At 41.3% G+C, this 14,754-nt stretch overlaps 1 protein-coding gene across 1 annotated transcript; it reads right to left on the reverse strand.

Moving 5' to 3' along the window:
- Window positions 1-4,787: 4,787 nt before the first annotated feature.
- Window positions 4,788-14,632, reverse strand: mrps11 (mitochondrial ribosomal protein S11). Its single transcript, XM_004539761.5, has 6 exons — window positions 14,438-14,632; window positions 14,151-14,249; window positions 10,787-10,885; window positions 10,281-10,410; window positions 6,079-6,144; window positions 4,788-5,042 (listed from the first exon to the last, which is right to left on the reverse strand). Exons 1-6 carry the CDS (start codon window positions 14,524-14,526, stop codon window positions 4,935-4,937), a joined length of 591 nt encoding a protein of 196 aa, XP_004539818.1. The 5' UTR covers window positions 14,527-14,632; the 3' UTR covers window positions 4,788-4,934.
- Between the last annotated feature and the right edge of the window lie 122 nt (window positions 14,633-14,754).

A 14,754-nucleotide genomic window follows, 5' to 3' on the forward strand; every position in this document is an offset into this window, starting at 1 on the left:
TGGACCACAGGTTCTCAATGGGGTTCAGATCAGGTGAACAAGGTGGCCATGTCATTAGTTTTTCTTCTTTTATACCCTTCCTTGCCAGCCACGCTGTGGAGTACTTGGACGCGTGTGATGGAGCATTGTCCTGCATGAAAATCATGTTTTTCTTGAAGGATGCAGACTTCTTCCTGTACCACTGCTTGAAGAAGGTGTCTTCCAGAAACTGGCAGTAGGACTGGGAGTTGAGCTTGACTCCATCCTCAACCCGAAAAGGCCCCACAAGCTCATCTTTGATGATACCAGCCCAAACCAGTACTCCACCTTGCTGGCGTCTGAGTCGGACTGGAGCTCTCTGCACACCTTGTGCTTTTGGGCACTCCAGTGATGTTGCAGCTCTGAAATATGGCCAAACTGGTGGCAAGTGGCATCCTGGCAGCTGCACGCTTGGCTTTTCTCAGTTCATGGGCAGTTATTTTGCTCCTTGGTTTTTCCACACGCTTCTTGCGACCCTATTGACTATTTTGAATGAAACGCTTGATTGTTCGATGATCACGCTTCAGAAGCTTTGCAATTTTGAGACTGCTGCATCCCTCTGCAAGATATCTCACTATTTTTGACTTTTCTGAGCCTGTCAAGTCCTTCTTTTGACCCATTTTGCCAAAGGAAAGGACATTGCCTAATAATTCTGCACACCTGATATAGGGTGTTGATGTCATTAGACCACACCCCTTCTCATTACAGAGATGCACATCACCTAATATGCTTAATTGGTAGTAGGCTTTCGAGCCAGCTTGGAGTAAGACAACATGCATGAAGAGGATGATGTGGACAAAATACTCATTTGCCTAATAATTCTGCACTCCCTGCAGTGTTGATTGTAAAAAGGAAAGCAAAGCATTTATGGACTCACCTTTAGTACAGCATGGCATTCATTATGTAAATTATAGTCTCTTGTAGGGTAAAACAGAAAGTAAGGTAGGGTATGCTTTAGAGTGGGCCTAACTGACACGTCATTGCTGTGTGAGCATCCAGTGTCCTTTGTTTCTCAGTCAAAATTCCCATCTCTATTTTCAACAGCTTGGGGTTTTGAGCCTATGAGCAACAGCTCATAGGCTCAAAACTTTGTTAATCAACTGATGACATCATGGTGAATACAACCTTTTTAAACTTTTTATTTGATCGCATACAAAGTCTTGAATAATCAGGCCTCATTTTATCTTAACTCATTCACTGCCAGGGTTTTTGAGCATTTTTACTCATTTTTGAAGAGCCACAGAAAACTGTGTGTTATGATCATATAAACGCTGAACCTACCAAAATGAAGAACAGACTCTCTTCTTCCATCCAAAAAAAAAAGCTTGTTTCTACCATTTGCCATTCTTTAGTAATCAGCTGTAGAAGAGAGGTGGGTTCCACCAAAAATGCCTGTTTTGACCACAAAAAGGGAGAAAACGAGCTTTTTGTGAAAAATACATTTCAAGCAGTCTGATGTTCACTGACAAGCTGCCCGAGGTTGTATTCTAGCCCCTCCCATTGGAAACGTAATTGACGTCTATAGACGTCAATGGCAGTGAATGAGTTAAAGAACTCATAGTTCTGTATCACCCCAATAGAGAGCTTGTGGTTTAAAAGTAGAATGGGAGGCAGAGCCTTTAGCTTTCAGGCCCCTCTTCACTGGAACCAGCTCCCAGTTTGGATTCAGGAGGCAGACAACCTCTCTACTCTACTTTTAAAAAAGCATATAGTCAGGGGTAGGTCAGGTGATGCCTTGAGGAAAAAACACTTCGAGGCAAATGTTATGATTTGGTGTCATAAATAAAGATGAATAGAATAAAAAATTTACACTGTTGTTTCTGGTATTCAGCAGAGCTAAAATCCGAGGTCATGCAAGCGTAGAGACAAAATCCACTGCTGGACTCAAATTTTCCTTTCTTTCCTTTGTGTCACAAAATTATTTTAATCAAATTAGAAAATGTGCGATAACAAGCATATGTATCCCTAATTTTATTAATAGATTTGGTAATGTGTTGTTTTTGGAAGATCAGCCTAATTACAAGATTTATTCATTTATGCGTTCTAAAATACATGCAGTGTAATACAGTTGGGGGCTCTTGCAGTACGTTCCAGTTTGGATACTGCAGCTGCTCTCTTTATAAAAGAATAATCTAGAAAGTCATGTTTTATCAGTTTGGTAACACCTCTAGCGTGTATGAAATACCATGTGAACGCAGATGAATAAAATATTTAGCTTGCAGATGGCATTTTATGAGACCTCTCAGTGGAGTCTGTATTAACAGCAGGACAATAAGTCTCAGTTCTGTTCCACATTTTACAAAATGGCTCCCATTGTGTTGTTTGAAATATGCAGCGATGAGGCTTTTAACCTGAGGCAGAGCGGGAGATTGTTGGTAAAACTACTTTTCTTCATCCATCTATTTTCTTAAATACGTACCCAATTCAGGGTCACCAGGGGTCAGAGGTGGCATAACAGGCAGGAAGCCACATGTTATAGTAGTCGTTCTTTTAATGAAATACAATATTTGTAGGTCAAAAGCATCAGATTAGTCTTCGTGTATTTTATTTGTGATACTGTATTTTTTTTCATCACCACTGTATCAGTGAGGCTTTTAAAAAGCTCTGAAGCATTTAGACTGGAAACCCACAAACACATGACCCTGTAAGTCATTTCATCTGTTGCAATCTATTTTTGTCCAAACCGTGCACTGACTATATGTGCACTTATATGGTAAAACTGACTAACTGACTAGGTTAAAAACATTTGCACCTGTTAAGGTGTAAAAAATTTTCTGGGTGTCTCAAATGTTAAAAATATCCAGAAAGGTTCAAAGAAAATCTTGAAGAGATGTTGAAACACAATAAAATTGATGGTACTTGGTATATACTTGCTTCCATTTCCACATTTCCCCACTCAGGATTGATCTTTCAAGGTCTGGTAATGAACTAATCATTTGATTCAGGTGTGTTAACCCAGGGTGGGATCTAAAACCTGCAGGACACCGGCACTCGAGGCCTGGAGCTGCCTACCCCTGCTCTAAAGAATTTTCTTTGAACATTGGGTGCCTTTTCATTCATTTTAAGTCCAGTCCTTGTATTTGAACATTTTCAGATCAATTTTTTATTTTGTTAAGGCACCTAACACTGATCTATGAATAATTCAAGCATAAAAATGCACCTAATTCAAGGGTGAACCAGTGTTCTATCTAAGCATAACTCAGAAAAAGAAATTAATTGCATATTTAGGCACTTTGTTGCTAGCAGCTTGTTGCAAAAACATAATTTGTTCCCATTTATTTATCAAAATCTACAAAAAAATGCCAAAGACTGTTTAACAGGAGTAAAAATAATATTTGTACTTTAAGATGAACTGGACTAAAGATGAAGTGGGAGGAGTTAAAATACTATGTAGAGCAGGGGTAGGCAACTCCAGGCCTCGAGTGCCGGTGTCCTGCAGGTTTTAGATCCCACCCTGGGTTAACACACCTGAATCAAATGATTAGTTCATTACCAGACCTCTGGAGAACTTCAAGAAATGGTGAGGAGTCATTTAGTCCTTTAAATCAGCTGTGATGGGTCATGGACACATCTAAAACCTCCAGGACACCGGCACTTGAGGCCTGGGGTTGCCTACCTCTGATGTAGAGCAAATGAACAGATCTGAAAGTGAATCCCTTAAGAAATACGACAAAGTTCAGCAAAGACCTGACACAGGACCAAAGACGTGTATCTGGCCTCGAATTGATCCATCTACTGTTCGCTGAAGTCTCATCATGGTCTCAGTGAGCGTGTGGATGTTACAGAGCCATTCTAAAGGAAATGGAAACAGATACAAAAAGGCAGAGGTATGCCAAAATACACAAGAACTGGACTGACAGCAGGTCTTATGGAATGACCAAAATAAATTTGAAATTTTTGGTTCAAATCACTGTCAGCATGTATGCAGAATGCTACGGTTAGATTTCTATCCAGCATTTAAGCCATCTGGAAAGCATCTGACTGGCAACGGCTCCATTTTTGCAGAATGATAATGACCTCAAACACACTGCCAGTAAACGCCATACATGCATGGAAAAAACACAGTAGAGAACTATGAGTCATGGACTGGCCTCCCAGAGCCTGGGTCTCAACGCTGTTCAAGCAATGTGGGATCGTCTTGACAGAGAAGGAAACAAAAGGCAGCCATCATCAAAGGAAAAATGTTGGCTGTCATTCAAGATGCCTGGGGAACTGTTCCTGACGGCTGTTTAAAGAAATGACAAGGTTTGCTTGGAGTTCAGGTTAGGTTGAAGAATAAAGGTCGTCATATCAAATATTGACTTTCAAGCTCATTAGAATGATAGAAACTGTTTGTGCCTTAAATCCTACATTCACATGTATACTTGCATGTTTAAAAAAAAAAAATCCATGCATTTCTTTCCCATTTTCCTATCAAAATGTAAAGAAAAGAAGAATGGAGGGGGGGGAAGAGAGGAGACTTTTGTACTGATATCATGTTAAATAGATGTGTGGCTGTCTAATGTGCTGAAAGTTGAAAATATAAAAAGGCACACAAGAAGGTTAAACTTGGGCAATCTTGCATCAATCTGCAGTCCTGTAGGTTCAGCTGTGTAGCATAGTCAGGATCAAGGGTTCCTGTGGCTACTAGTTGTTCCCACGCAGAGCCGTTTCTGTGCTGTGTACAAACATCAGTCTACTAATGAACATAAAAGCGCCTGCAGTGAGAATGAAGGTTTATTCATCTGCCAACAGTAGCAGCAGAGGACTGAGAAGCCTGTTCTCTGCTCATTAATAACACCCATCTGCAATTATTTCCCCAAAATGCTTTTTGTAAGGTCAGCTCAGAGCCAGAAAAGCTACACAACAAAACTCTTTATTAGCATAATTCAACACAAAAGCTTCCTCCTGTTGCAGTGCATTCTGGCACACAAAGATCACGTCCTTCTGGCTTTCCGTGGGCGGCATCCATTGTGTGGCACGGGGGTGTTGTCAGTGATAGATACCACCTCCAGACCTCCCATTGTCAGACCTTTGATTGCAGACTGCAGAGCAGAGAAAAATGCATTCATTCATTAAGAAAGCTAATGGGAACAGATCAACATGTCTGCCGCTCCTTAAATTATCCTCATTATGACAAGTCTGGAAATAATTAGAGGACCACTTCTTCATGCTGTGACAGGTTTGCTGGTATTGACCGCCCACTTGCATATCGGCACAGAGCAGGGTCAGCGGAACAAAACTAGTTTCATTTTCATCCTGTTATCCTGCAGTAAATTTTCCTTCTTCATACAAATGGTTCCTTGATTTTTTTTTTTAGATTTTTTTTTTTAATCCTTCTTCAAACAGTGCAGATAGGGTAACATAATAAACAGGTAACACAAATAAAATTCATTTTATTTTAAAATGAGATTAATCAAAAGGAAAAAGTCAATCTTGTGCACATTTAAGCAAAATGCACTCGTACCAATAACTTTAACATGATGTCTTTGAAGGCTGCTGTACTAAAGGCTGCTCCTCCGATTGCAAAAAACAATAGATGGGTCCTGGTGAGCTGTCAGTGTAGCATTTTTCTACTTGTGAAAATAACATCAGCAATTTCTCACCCCAATGAGAAAGACAGATGGGAGCATACTGACCAAACAATCAATGTTTTCCCAGAGTACAGCCATCAGAGAATTTGCTTCAGAGGTTAAGGATCTATGTAATGTTGTAACAGTATGTTGGTAAAATTACATATAATATTAAGAAGTTTCAGTTTCACATGTTTGCCTGTCCAGTCGTCTGAAAATAAGCCAACTCTTTTCATTGGTTGTCTTATTGGGTTATGACTGTATGCTTGCCTTTAACAGAAATATGACAAATTTCGATACCAAATAAAAGTACGAGTACAAGTTTATCATCTACTAAGCCAAAACAATTCTTTTAATAGGCTGTTTTAATGAGGCTTCCATCCCTGTTAACTGTCTTCAGTCTGAAGACAGACCAAACAACAAGATACAAAAATAATAACACTAATTAAAAATAAATCGTAGTTTTATCTGGAATAGCTTTAAAGATTTCTTTATAGAAACTACTCACCAAACGCCCAGGACCAAGACCTTTGACCACAACACGCACAAAGCTAACTCCTTTGGCTGTAGCTTTCTGTGCAGAAGGACAGAAGAAAAATCTGAGATGAGCAGCATCCCTTTGACTCCGGTGTTCAGAAAAGTCCAATAAAGCCAACAAATGAAATCCTCTCCTGGTTCTGAGGCTAATAGATGTGATTAGTAATCTTGACTAAAAACACAGTTGAGAAGCTTTAGACACACCATTGCTCTGAGTCTATGGCTTTTTCTCTGCTTTGCCACTTCTAACATGTTCAGAATAAGCAGGTCTCCAATTAATGTCATTCACTAGAGTCTTAAGATCGACTTCAACAAACAGTAACTGCAGCTTTCATTACTTTGTGACAGTTTCGCGGCTTAGCAGCCATTACAAGAGAAAGTAACCAGAGGTATTCAACTGTTAGTTTTAGGTATGTATACAAAGAGGCTTAATTGACAAAGAGGTAAACAAGAATTATTCTTTAAGATTTCCACCCCTCAAAACCAGTAGAATAGACTCTTAATTTTAATTAATTAATTAATTAATTTTTTTTTTTTTCTGACTTGTATTTTCCTCCGTTTTCTATCTCTTACTCAATCATGTGGATTGAGAGAGTTTTTGTTCTTCTGGTGGCTGTGGAACTGTTACTTTTATCAAGGAACGGGACCGCGGCACATCTCCTACACGCACGGACTGTTTACTCCAGAGATCAGCTGATCGCCCTGATGCCGGCCGGCTCGCTGGCCAGGCCCGCAGAAGTACCAGCTGAAATTTGGAGGAAAACACATCGGGGATGCAGAGGTCAAGGACAGAAGAGAAGAAAAAAGGTGACGGTGAGACAGCGGAGGCTCGAAGCGAGGAGGAGGTTTAAACCGTGTCTGCCGTCTATCGTGATGGGAAATGTGCGATCGTTGGCAATTAAAATCGACGAGCTCTCAGCACTGGTACGGAGTCAGAGGGAATACCGAGAGTGTAGCCTGATGTGTTTCACCGAATCATGGCTGCACCAGGACATTCCCGATGAGAATGCTTCCGTGGAAGGCTTCCACACTGTTCGGGCGGACAGGGACAGCATCGCTAGCGGTAAGCGGAAAGGAGGTGGGCTTGCTGTTTTAGTTAACAACCGGTGGTGTAACCCTGCCAACATAACAATCAAAGAAAGGATTTGTTGCCCGGACACTGAACTGTGTGCTGTTGGACTCAGGCCGTATTATTTACCCAGGGAATTCTCTCACGTCATCTTGGTGGCTGTTTATGTTCCCCCCTCTGCTAACCCCACAGCTGCATGTGACACTATCCACTCTGCCATAGCTCGGCTACAGACTCAGCACCCGAGTGCCTTTATTGTGATCTCGGGTGACTTCAACCATGTATCACTGGACAATACACTACCAACATTCAAACAATATGTGGACTGTCCCACCAGGGGAGAGAAAACTTTAGACTTACTGTATGCTAACGTCAAGGATGCATACAGCTCCTCCTCCCTCCCCCCACTTGGTAGGTCAGATCATAACCTGATTCACCTCACCCCCCGCTATGTGCCAATTGTGAGGAGGGAACCTGTGACCACCAGGACTGTCAGGAGGTGGTCAGAGGAGGCCTTAGCCGAACTACAGAGCTGTTTCGAGGTGACCGACTGGGAAACACTCTGTGAGCCTCACGCCGAGGACATCAATGGGCTTACTGAGTGTATCACAGGCTACATAACTTTCTGCACCGACTCCATTGTTCCAGCTCAGACTGTTCATTGTTACCCAAATAACAAGCCGTGGGTGACTAAGGACATCAAAGCCCTCCTCAACAACAAGAAGAGGGCTTTCAGAGGGGGCAACAAAGAGGAGGTGAGGAAGGTCCAGGTGTTACTAAAGGACAAGATCAGAGAGGCTAAGGACAATTACAGGAGGAAGCTGGAGTGGAAACTCCAGCAGAACAGCATGAGAGAGGTGTGGAGGGGCATGAAGACCATCACTGGATTCAGGCCAACCAACAGCAGGGGAGCTGAGGGAGGTGAGAATAGAGCCGACGAGTTGAATCTGTTTTTCAATAGATTCGACACCACAGTGTCTGCTCCCACCCCCACAACCTCACCTGCAGTCAGCCTGGAATCCAGAGCCACACCACTGTGCCAGCCTCTCTCTTCACATGTTGCCTCCTGTGAGATTCCTGACACCCCTCCCCCACCCATCACCTTCACTCAATACCAGGTTGAGATGCAAATGAGGAGACTTCACTCAGGCAAGTCTGCTGGACCAGACGGAGTGAGTCCCCTTGTCCTCAAGACCTGTGCCCCCCAGCTGTGTGGAGTCTTTCATAAACTGTTTATGCTGAGTCTGAGTCTGCAGAGGGTCCCGGTGATGTGGAAGACATCATGCCTCATCCCTGTACCAAAGACGCCTCGTCCCAGTGGCCCCCAGGATTACAGGCCCGTGGCACTGACCTCCCACATCATGAAGACCCTGGAAAGGCTCATCCTGGACCAGCTGCGACCCATAGTAAGACCACATCTGGATCCCCTTCAGTTCGCTTATCAGCCTCGTCTCGGAACAGAGGACGCCATCATCTACCTGCTCAATCGTGTCTACACCCATCTGGACCAGCCGGCGAGCACTGTGAGGGTCATGTTTTTTGACTTTTCCAGTGCTTTCAACACCATCAGGCCGACCCTCCTGGGTGATAAGTTAGCAGCGATGCAGGTGGATGCTTCTCTGGTGTCCTGGATTGTTGATTACCTGACAGGAAGACCACAATATGTACGTCTCCCACAGTGTGTGTCTGACAAGGTGATTAGCAACACAGGGGCACCACAGGGGACTGTCCTCTCCCCCTTCCTCTTCACCCTCTACACCACAGACTTCAGCCACTGCACAGAGACCTGCCATCTTCAGAAGTTTTCTGATGACTCTGCGGTGGTTGGATGCATCAGCAGGGATGATGAGACAGAGTACCGCGCTGTGGTCGACTCCTTTGTCACGTGGTGTGAGCAGAATCATCTGCAGCTCAACGTGGCAAAGACCAAGGAACTGATCGTGGACTTCAGGAAGACCAGGAAACACTTGACCCCTGTTTCAATCCAGGGGGTCAGTGTTGACATTGTGGAGGACTATAAATACCTTGGAGTACACATTGACAATAAACTGGACTGGGCTAAAAACACCACAGCACTTTACAGGAAGGGCCAGAGTCGTCTCTATTTTTTGAGGCGACTGAGGTCCTTCAACATCTGCCAGAAAATGCTGAGGATTTTCTATGAGTCTGTTGTGGCCAGTGCGATCCTCTATGCTGTTGCATGCTGGGGGAGCAGGCTGAGGGTCGCAGATGCCAACAGACTTAATAAACTAATCCGTAAGGCCAGCAATGTTGTGGGGATGGAGCTGGACTCCCTCAAGGTGGTGTCGGAGAGGCGGATGCTGTCCAAGATAAAGACAATGTTGGATAACACCTCCCACCCACTCCATGACATGCTGGTCAGTCACAGGAGCACGTTCAGTGAGAGACTGAGATTACCGAAAAGCACCACTGAACGACACAGGAAATCATTCCTGCCTGTGGCCATCTCCCTGTACAACGCATCCACTTAACACACTGTTTGCTGCTACAACTACACATGTTTCTTTTCCAAATATTTATTTATAAGTGACTTATGTATGTATGTATGTATGTATGTATGTATGTATGTATGTATGTATGTATGTATGTATGTATATGTATATATTGTACTATTCTTAGTTAGCGTATTGTCTGTCTTGTCTTAATGTTGGTTTAAAATGGAGCACTGTAACAAAAAATAATTTCCCCCAGGGATCAATAAAGTATTCTGATTCTGATAATAAAAGTGTACAGCTACTTTTAATTTTCAATTGTAGCAAAAACATTTAAAAACTGATGAGAGGAAAGTATAATTTAACTCTACTGAATATGGCAGCATTATAATAAAACTTAATTTATCAACTATGCTGATTACAACAAATGAAAAAGAAAATCTGTCTGACCATAACTTTGTTAGCCTACAGCCTTTATAAAATCCTCAGAGAAGCCAGTTTGTTTACAGCAAACATTTAATATTCATGAATTAAGTGTTGCTGCACAAAGTGGAGAAGCAGCAGATGCTGTAGTCTCTAATTTTAATTTAATTGGAACAATCTTCTGCAGGGATAATGAGGTGGCCCAGCGTTGTGTTGTATCGAACTCACCGCAGCAGCAGAGATGCCCGCAGTCTGAGCAGCGATCGGCGTCGACTTCTTGATATTTTTGAAACCTTCTGTTCCGCAGGATGTCCTCACCACGGACTGCCCTGCGCTGTCTGTCAGCTGGATGTGAGTGCTGGTAGAGAGAACAGCGAGTTACTGGGTCGCAAACTGCCAGGCATTTTTACAGTGAGGACAAATCAGCAGTCGTGAACTCTAACTAATATGTGGCTTTTAGCAATGGCCACCATGACTGTTAATAGGAAATTTAAATCACAGCAGAACATCTGATTTCACTGAATTATGATAACAGATCCAAGCAGCAATTTTCCCTCTGAAAGCAGGTTTCATGGTTACTTAATAAAATCAGAACACTACGGCAAATGGGTCTGAAATTACAAAGAGGAAAGACTAAAATAATGAAAGTGCTGACTGAATCTTGAATATTCTTTAAGAGATATTTTCTGACACTTACATTGTAAGTACAAATGTAAGAGTTTGCTTTCACTTACTTGTTGTATGTGGCTTTAATGTGAACAATTGGTAAGTCTTCAAACTTCTTCCCACCCCATCTCAGTGTGCTGTCATGTCCAGGCAGTGGAGGTAAATAGCTGTAGGATTGAAACAAAGATTAGCCATTAATGATAATACTGCAGCAGGCTGTGCTTCTATTTAATGGAGCTTAGTCTGCTGACAGTAGACAGTGAAACATGATGCTGGCAGGTGTTAAATTAAAGAGAAAACATGAATAAATGAATGAAGACAAGCATCCTTTCACATCAATGCACCACATGATAAAGGTAAGCAATACAGTCATGCTGTGGGACATGTATGAAAACCCTGTTAATTCGGGGTTTGTATTAAGATGGTGGAAGGAAAAGATTAAGTACACATCACTGAAGCTTTAGTCAGAAAGACTGCTCAAGCAGACAATGAACATTTAAATCTACGTGAAAGCCATCAGTAAACAGTGGTGGAAATTGTGGTTGACAGGGCGCAGATTTGATGACTGTGGTGCACATGTGTTAGGAATAGCAATGAGAAAGGGAAAAAAATTAAGACAACTTTTTTTATGTGACTGAAAATGTCAATACAGGCCACATTAGCAAGAACAAGCAGCTGATATTTTTTAGTGCTGCAGGAAATAAAGTAGTGAATGCATTAAAAAAATAAAACAAAAACATACCACTGAACCTCCTAATAGATGCAGCTATGAAAATCCTAGGTAACATCCTTCTCAATTTATTGTGTTCATAAGATTTTCAGAAAACTTGACCTTTGACCTTGAGTTCAAGGTCATGGAGATTTGGACCTTAGCAGCTATGCCTTATGGTATCAGGTTGAAATTCCTAGGTGACTTTCTTTTTGAATGATGACATTCACAAACAACACCCCATCAGCCTCTTACAGCTGTGCCCCCTCCACCCCCCGCTATACATGGTTTGTGCCAATTCATCCATATCCCATTAGCAGTAAGTTTAGGATTTTACAAGTTCTTATTTTGATGTCAAATATTCAAACTGAAAAATGATTACATATATCCATAATATATTACTGAGTATTCAAAATAGATTGTGATATTTTACTAGTCACAATCTATTTTGTGACACTGGGATATTAAAAGCTAACTGCCAACTTTCAAGTTCATCTGATGATTTTAAAATCAACCTAGGGAACGAAGAAATAAAGGAGGTCAAAGATTTTAAGTTTTTAGGAATAATCTTAGATTCACATCTTAAATTTGACAAGCATGTAAAGAAGATTTCTAAGATGGTCAAGGCTAATCTGAATTGTTTTAAGTTAATTTTGCACTATATACCCACTTCAGCAGCTCAGATATTTATGCATTCTATATTTTCTCATTTTTCATATTGTATGACAGTTTGGACCCAAGCAGCACCATCTACAATTCAGCCTGTGGTATCCTTATATAACCAATCTTTAAAAATAATGGATAAAAAAATCTGTTCGGTGGCATCACTGTCACATTTTAAAGAAATATAATCTACTTAGTTTTAAGAGTTTTAATCGTTTGTGTTTTCTTAAATTCGTTTTTAAATGTATAAATAGGATGGCCACAGAGTGTCTCAATAGATACATCCAGAGACAAGATAGTAATCGTATTACTAGGAGTAAGGTGAACGGCAACTGCAAGATATTATATTGCAGATCTACATTCGGTCAGTCAGCTTTTTCTATAAAGGCTTGTCATCTGTGGAACACACTTCCAACCGATATCAAATTGATTACAGACATTAGATCCTTTACATTGAAGGTTAAAGGGAAATCAAAGTTGTGGTCATTTTAACTAATGATTTAAATTTTATTTTAAATTGTCTATTAATTGTAATTGTATTTATGATGTAATTTGGTTTTATGAAAATGTATGTTTTATTGTAAAATGTATCTATTTAGATTGTAAGCCCAACAAGGGACAATTGTTGAAAATTAGCAGTAGCTATAAACCTATGTGCGGTACATCAGTTTCATGTCTTGCACTTGAACTATGTTAAACTGCACTGTCCCTTTTAAATAAATAAATTCAAATTAAAGATAAAACCTGAACTGCTGACTGCTGAACAGTGAGGACATCCAGGGGGGCTTTGTTATATTATCACGATTTGATTTAACTCTCCTTTTGCTCAGATTGTCAAATTACAGACCCCGGAAAACAGTGTGACACAAAAAATAAAAAAAGGTAATCGAAACTGATTTTATATTTTATAACCAACTAACAAAATAACTTTCAGATGGCAGTTTCCATTAAGTGACAGGTGAGGAATGTCTCCCTCTCATTTTTTCCTCTTTCATTTGCCAAACCAATTTCCAACTGGCCCCATTCCATTAACACATTCACCTTACACGTGAAAGCTCCCCGGTTCAACTCCATGAGGAGACGCATGTTGTGCTTCAGGAGACCAAAAGTTTGCATAAATGGCAGGGTTGTGTCATAAAGGGCATCCAGCATAGAAATCTGTGCCAAATCAAATTTGTGGATCCATCTGCCGTAGCGACTCCTTGGGAAATAAGGGAGCAGCTGAATGTACCATTTGCTAAGCAAACTTCCATTTGTTTACTTCATTTTGGAAGTACTTTAGCAAGGATACCCAGCTGAATTTGGGAGAGCCTAAAAGCCTCAGCAGCATAGGGGGAAAGGAGTAAGTGTGACCACTGTGCTATTTGCTACCAGTTACATTTAAAAATGTTTTATGTATATAGCGAGACCAAGAGTGCATTCCATCAATTCAATTGGAGACCCAGAGGCCATAGCACAATGCAGTACAGACACAATGAGCTGACCGTGGTAGAAGAACAGATGTATATGTGTGTGCAGTGTATAGATAGATAGATACTCTCATACATACATACATACAAATGGGTTCAATACCAAAAATTTCAGAAAATAATATTGTGGTCAGTTATTTAATGTATTGATCCTCGTGGGGAAATTCCTCTGTGCATTTAACCCATTCACTCTGTGAAGCAGTGGGCAGCCATTGGGCGCCCGGGGAGCAGTGTGTAGGACCGGTACCTTGCTCAGGGGTACCCCTGAGGGCTACCTGGATGGGCCACCTGGAGACAGAGTTACTGCAAATCAGTATATAAGCTTCTTTCCATCCTAATGGAACCAGTTTCTTCCAGGATGTCAAAATGCCCCATCCACAATATATTTTGCAGTCAACCCAGACGCCTGTGAACTTTTCGGGCGTTCTTCGTTGCTCTCAAATAAACTAATTGTGCAATATCTTTCTGGAAAATGATGGTGCATCCCTCCAGAAGAGTTCAAGAACCGCGTTGGGGCGGTTTGAGCTGTACATTTTGGCACACCTTGCTTTATGTTGTTTCATTTCATTTGCATGTACATTTGTGCCTGACCTGAAGTCCTTCGCAGTCTCTGCGCTGGAGGATGCTTCTTTCTCCTGATGCCTGATAGCACTGCTGCATATTGTCCGCTGCAACGCTCTGCTTCCACATCTGTACACACGCAATTTAATTAGCAACAACTTTATGAACCTGTCATATTAAACATAATCTTCTGTTGATATTGTAATCATAATTATAAAGGTGTCATCTAAAATACTATTTGTTATCCAAATGCTACAGCCTAGAACTAGCCGCCAGCTAACATAAATGCTAAGAAAACATAGCCATAAAGCACTTACAGAGAGGCCGTATTTCCGTTCAGAGGGGCAGACAGCTGTCGACATACGGTACTCAGTGAGCTAAACAATATACAGCTAAATTTATTCATGTTCCACACACTTATACACAATCTTGCAGCCAGACGTTAAATAATTTTACACACAACAAACGTGACATTGAGGAAGCGATCCAGACCAGACCAGACCAGTAATACCCCCGGAGGTGTGCGGGGGTGGCGTCACGTTCAAAAAATAATATATGTAGAAGCTTCACTTATACATTGCTTATAATCCGTTTTCATTTAATTAAAATATAATGATAATATTTAGTATGGGTG

This window comes from Maylandia zebra, linkage group LG1, assembly GCF_041146795.1.
Source record: "Maylandia zebra isolate NMK-2024a linkage group LG1, Mzebra_GT3a, whole genome shotgun sequence".
Classification (NCBI taxonomy): domain Eukaryota; kingdom Metazoa; phylum Chordata; class Actinopteri; order Cichliformes; family Cichlidae; genus Maylandia; species Maylandia zebra.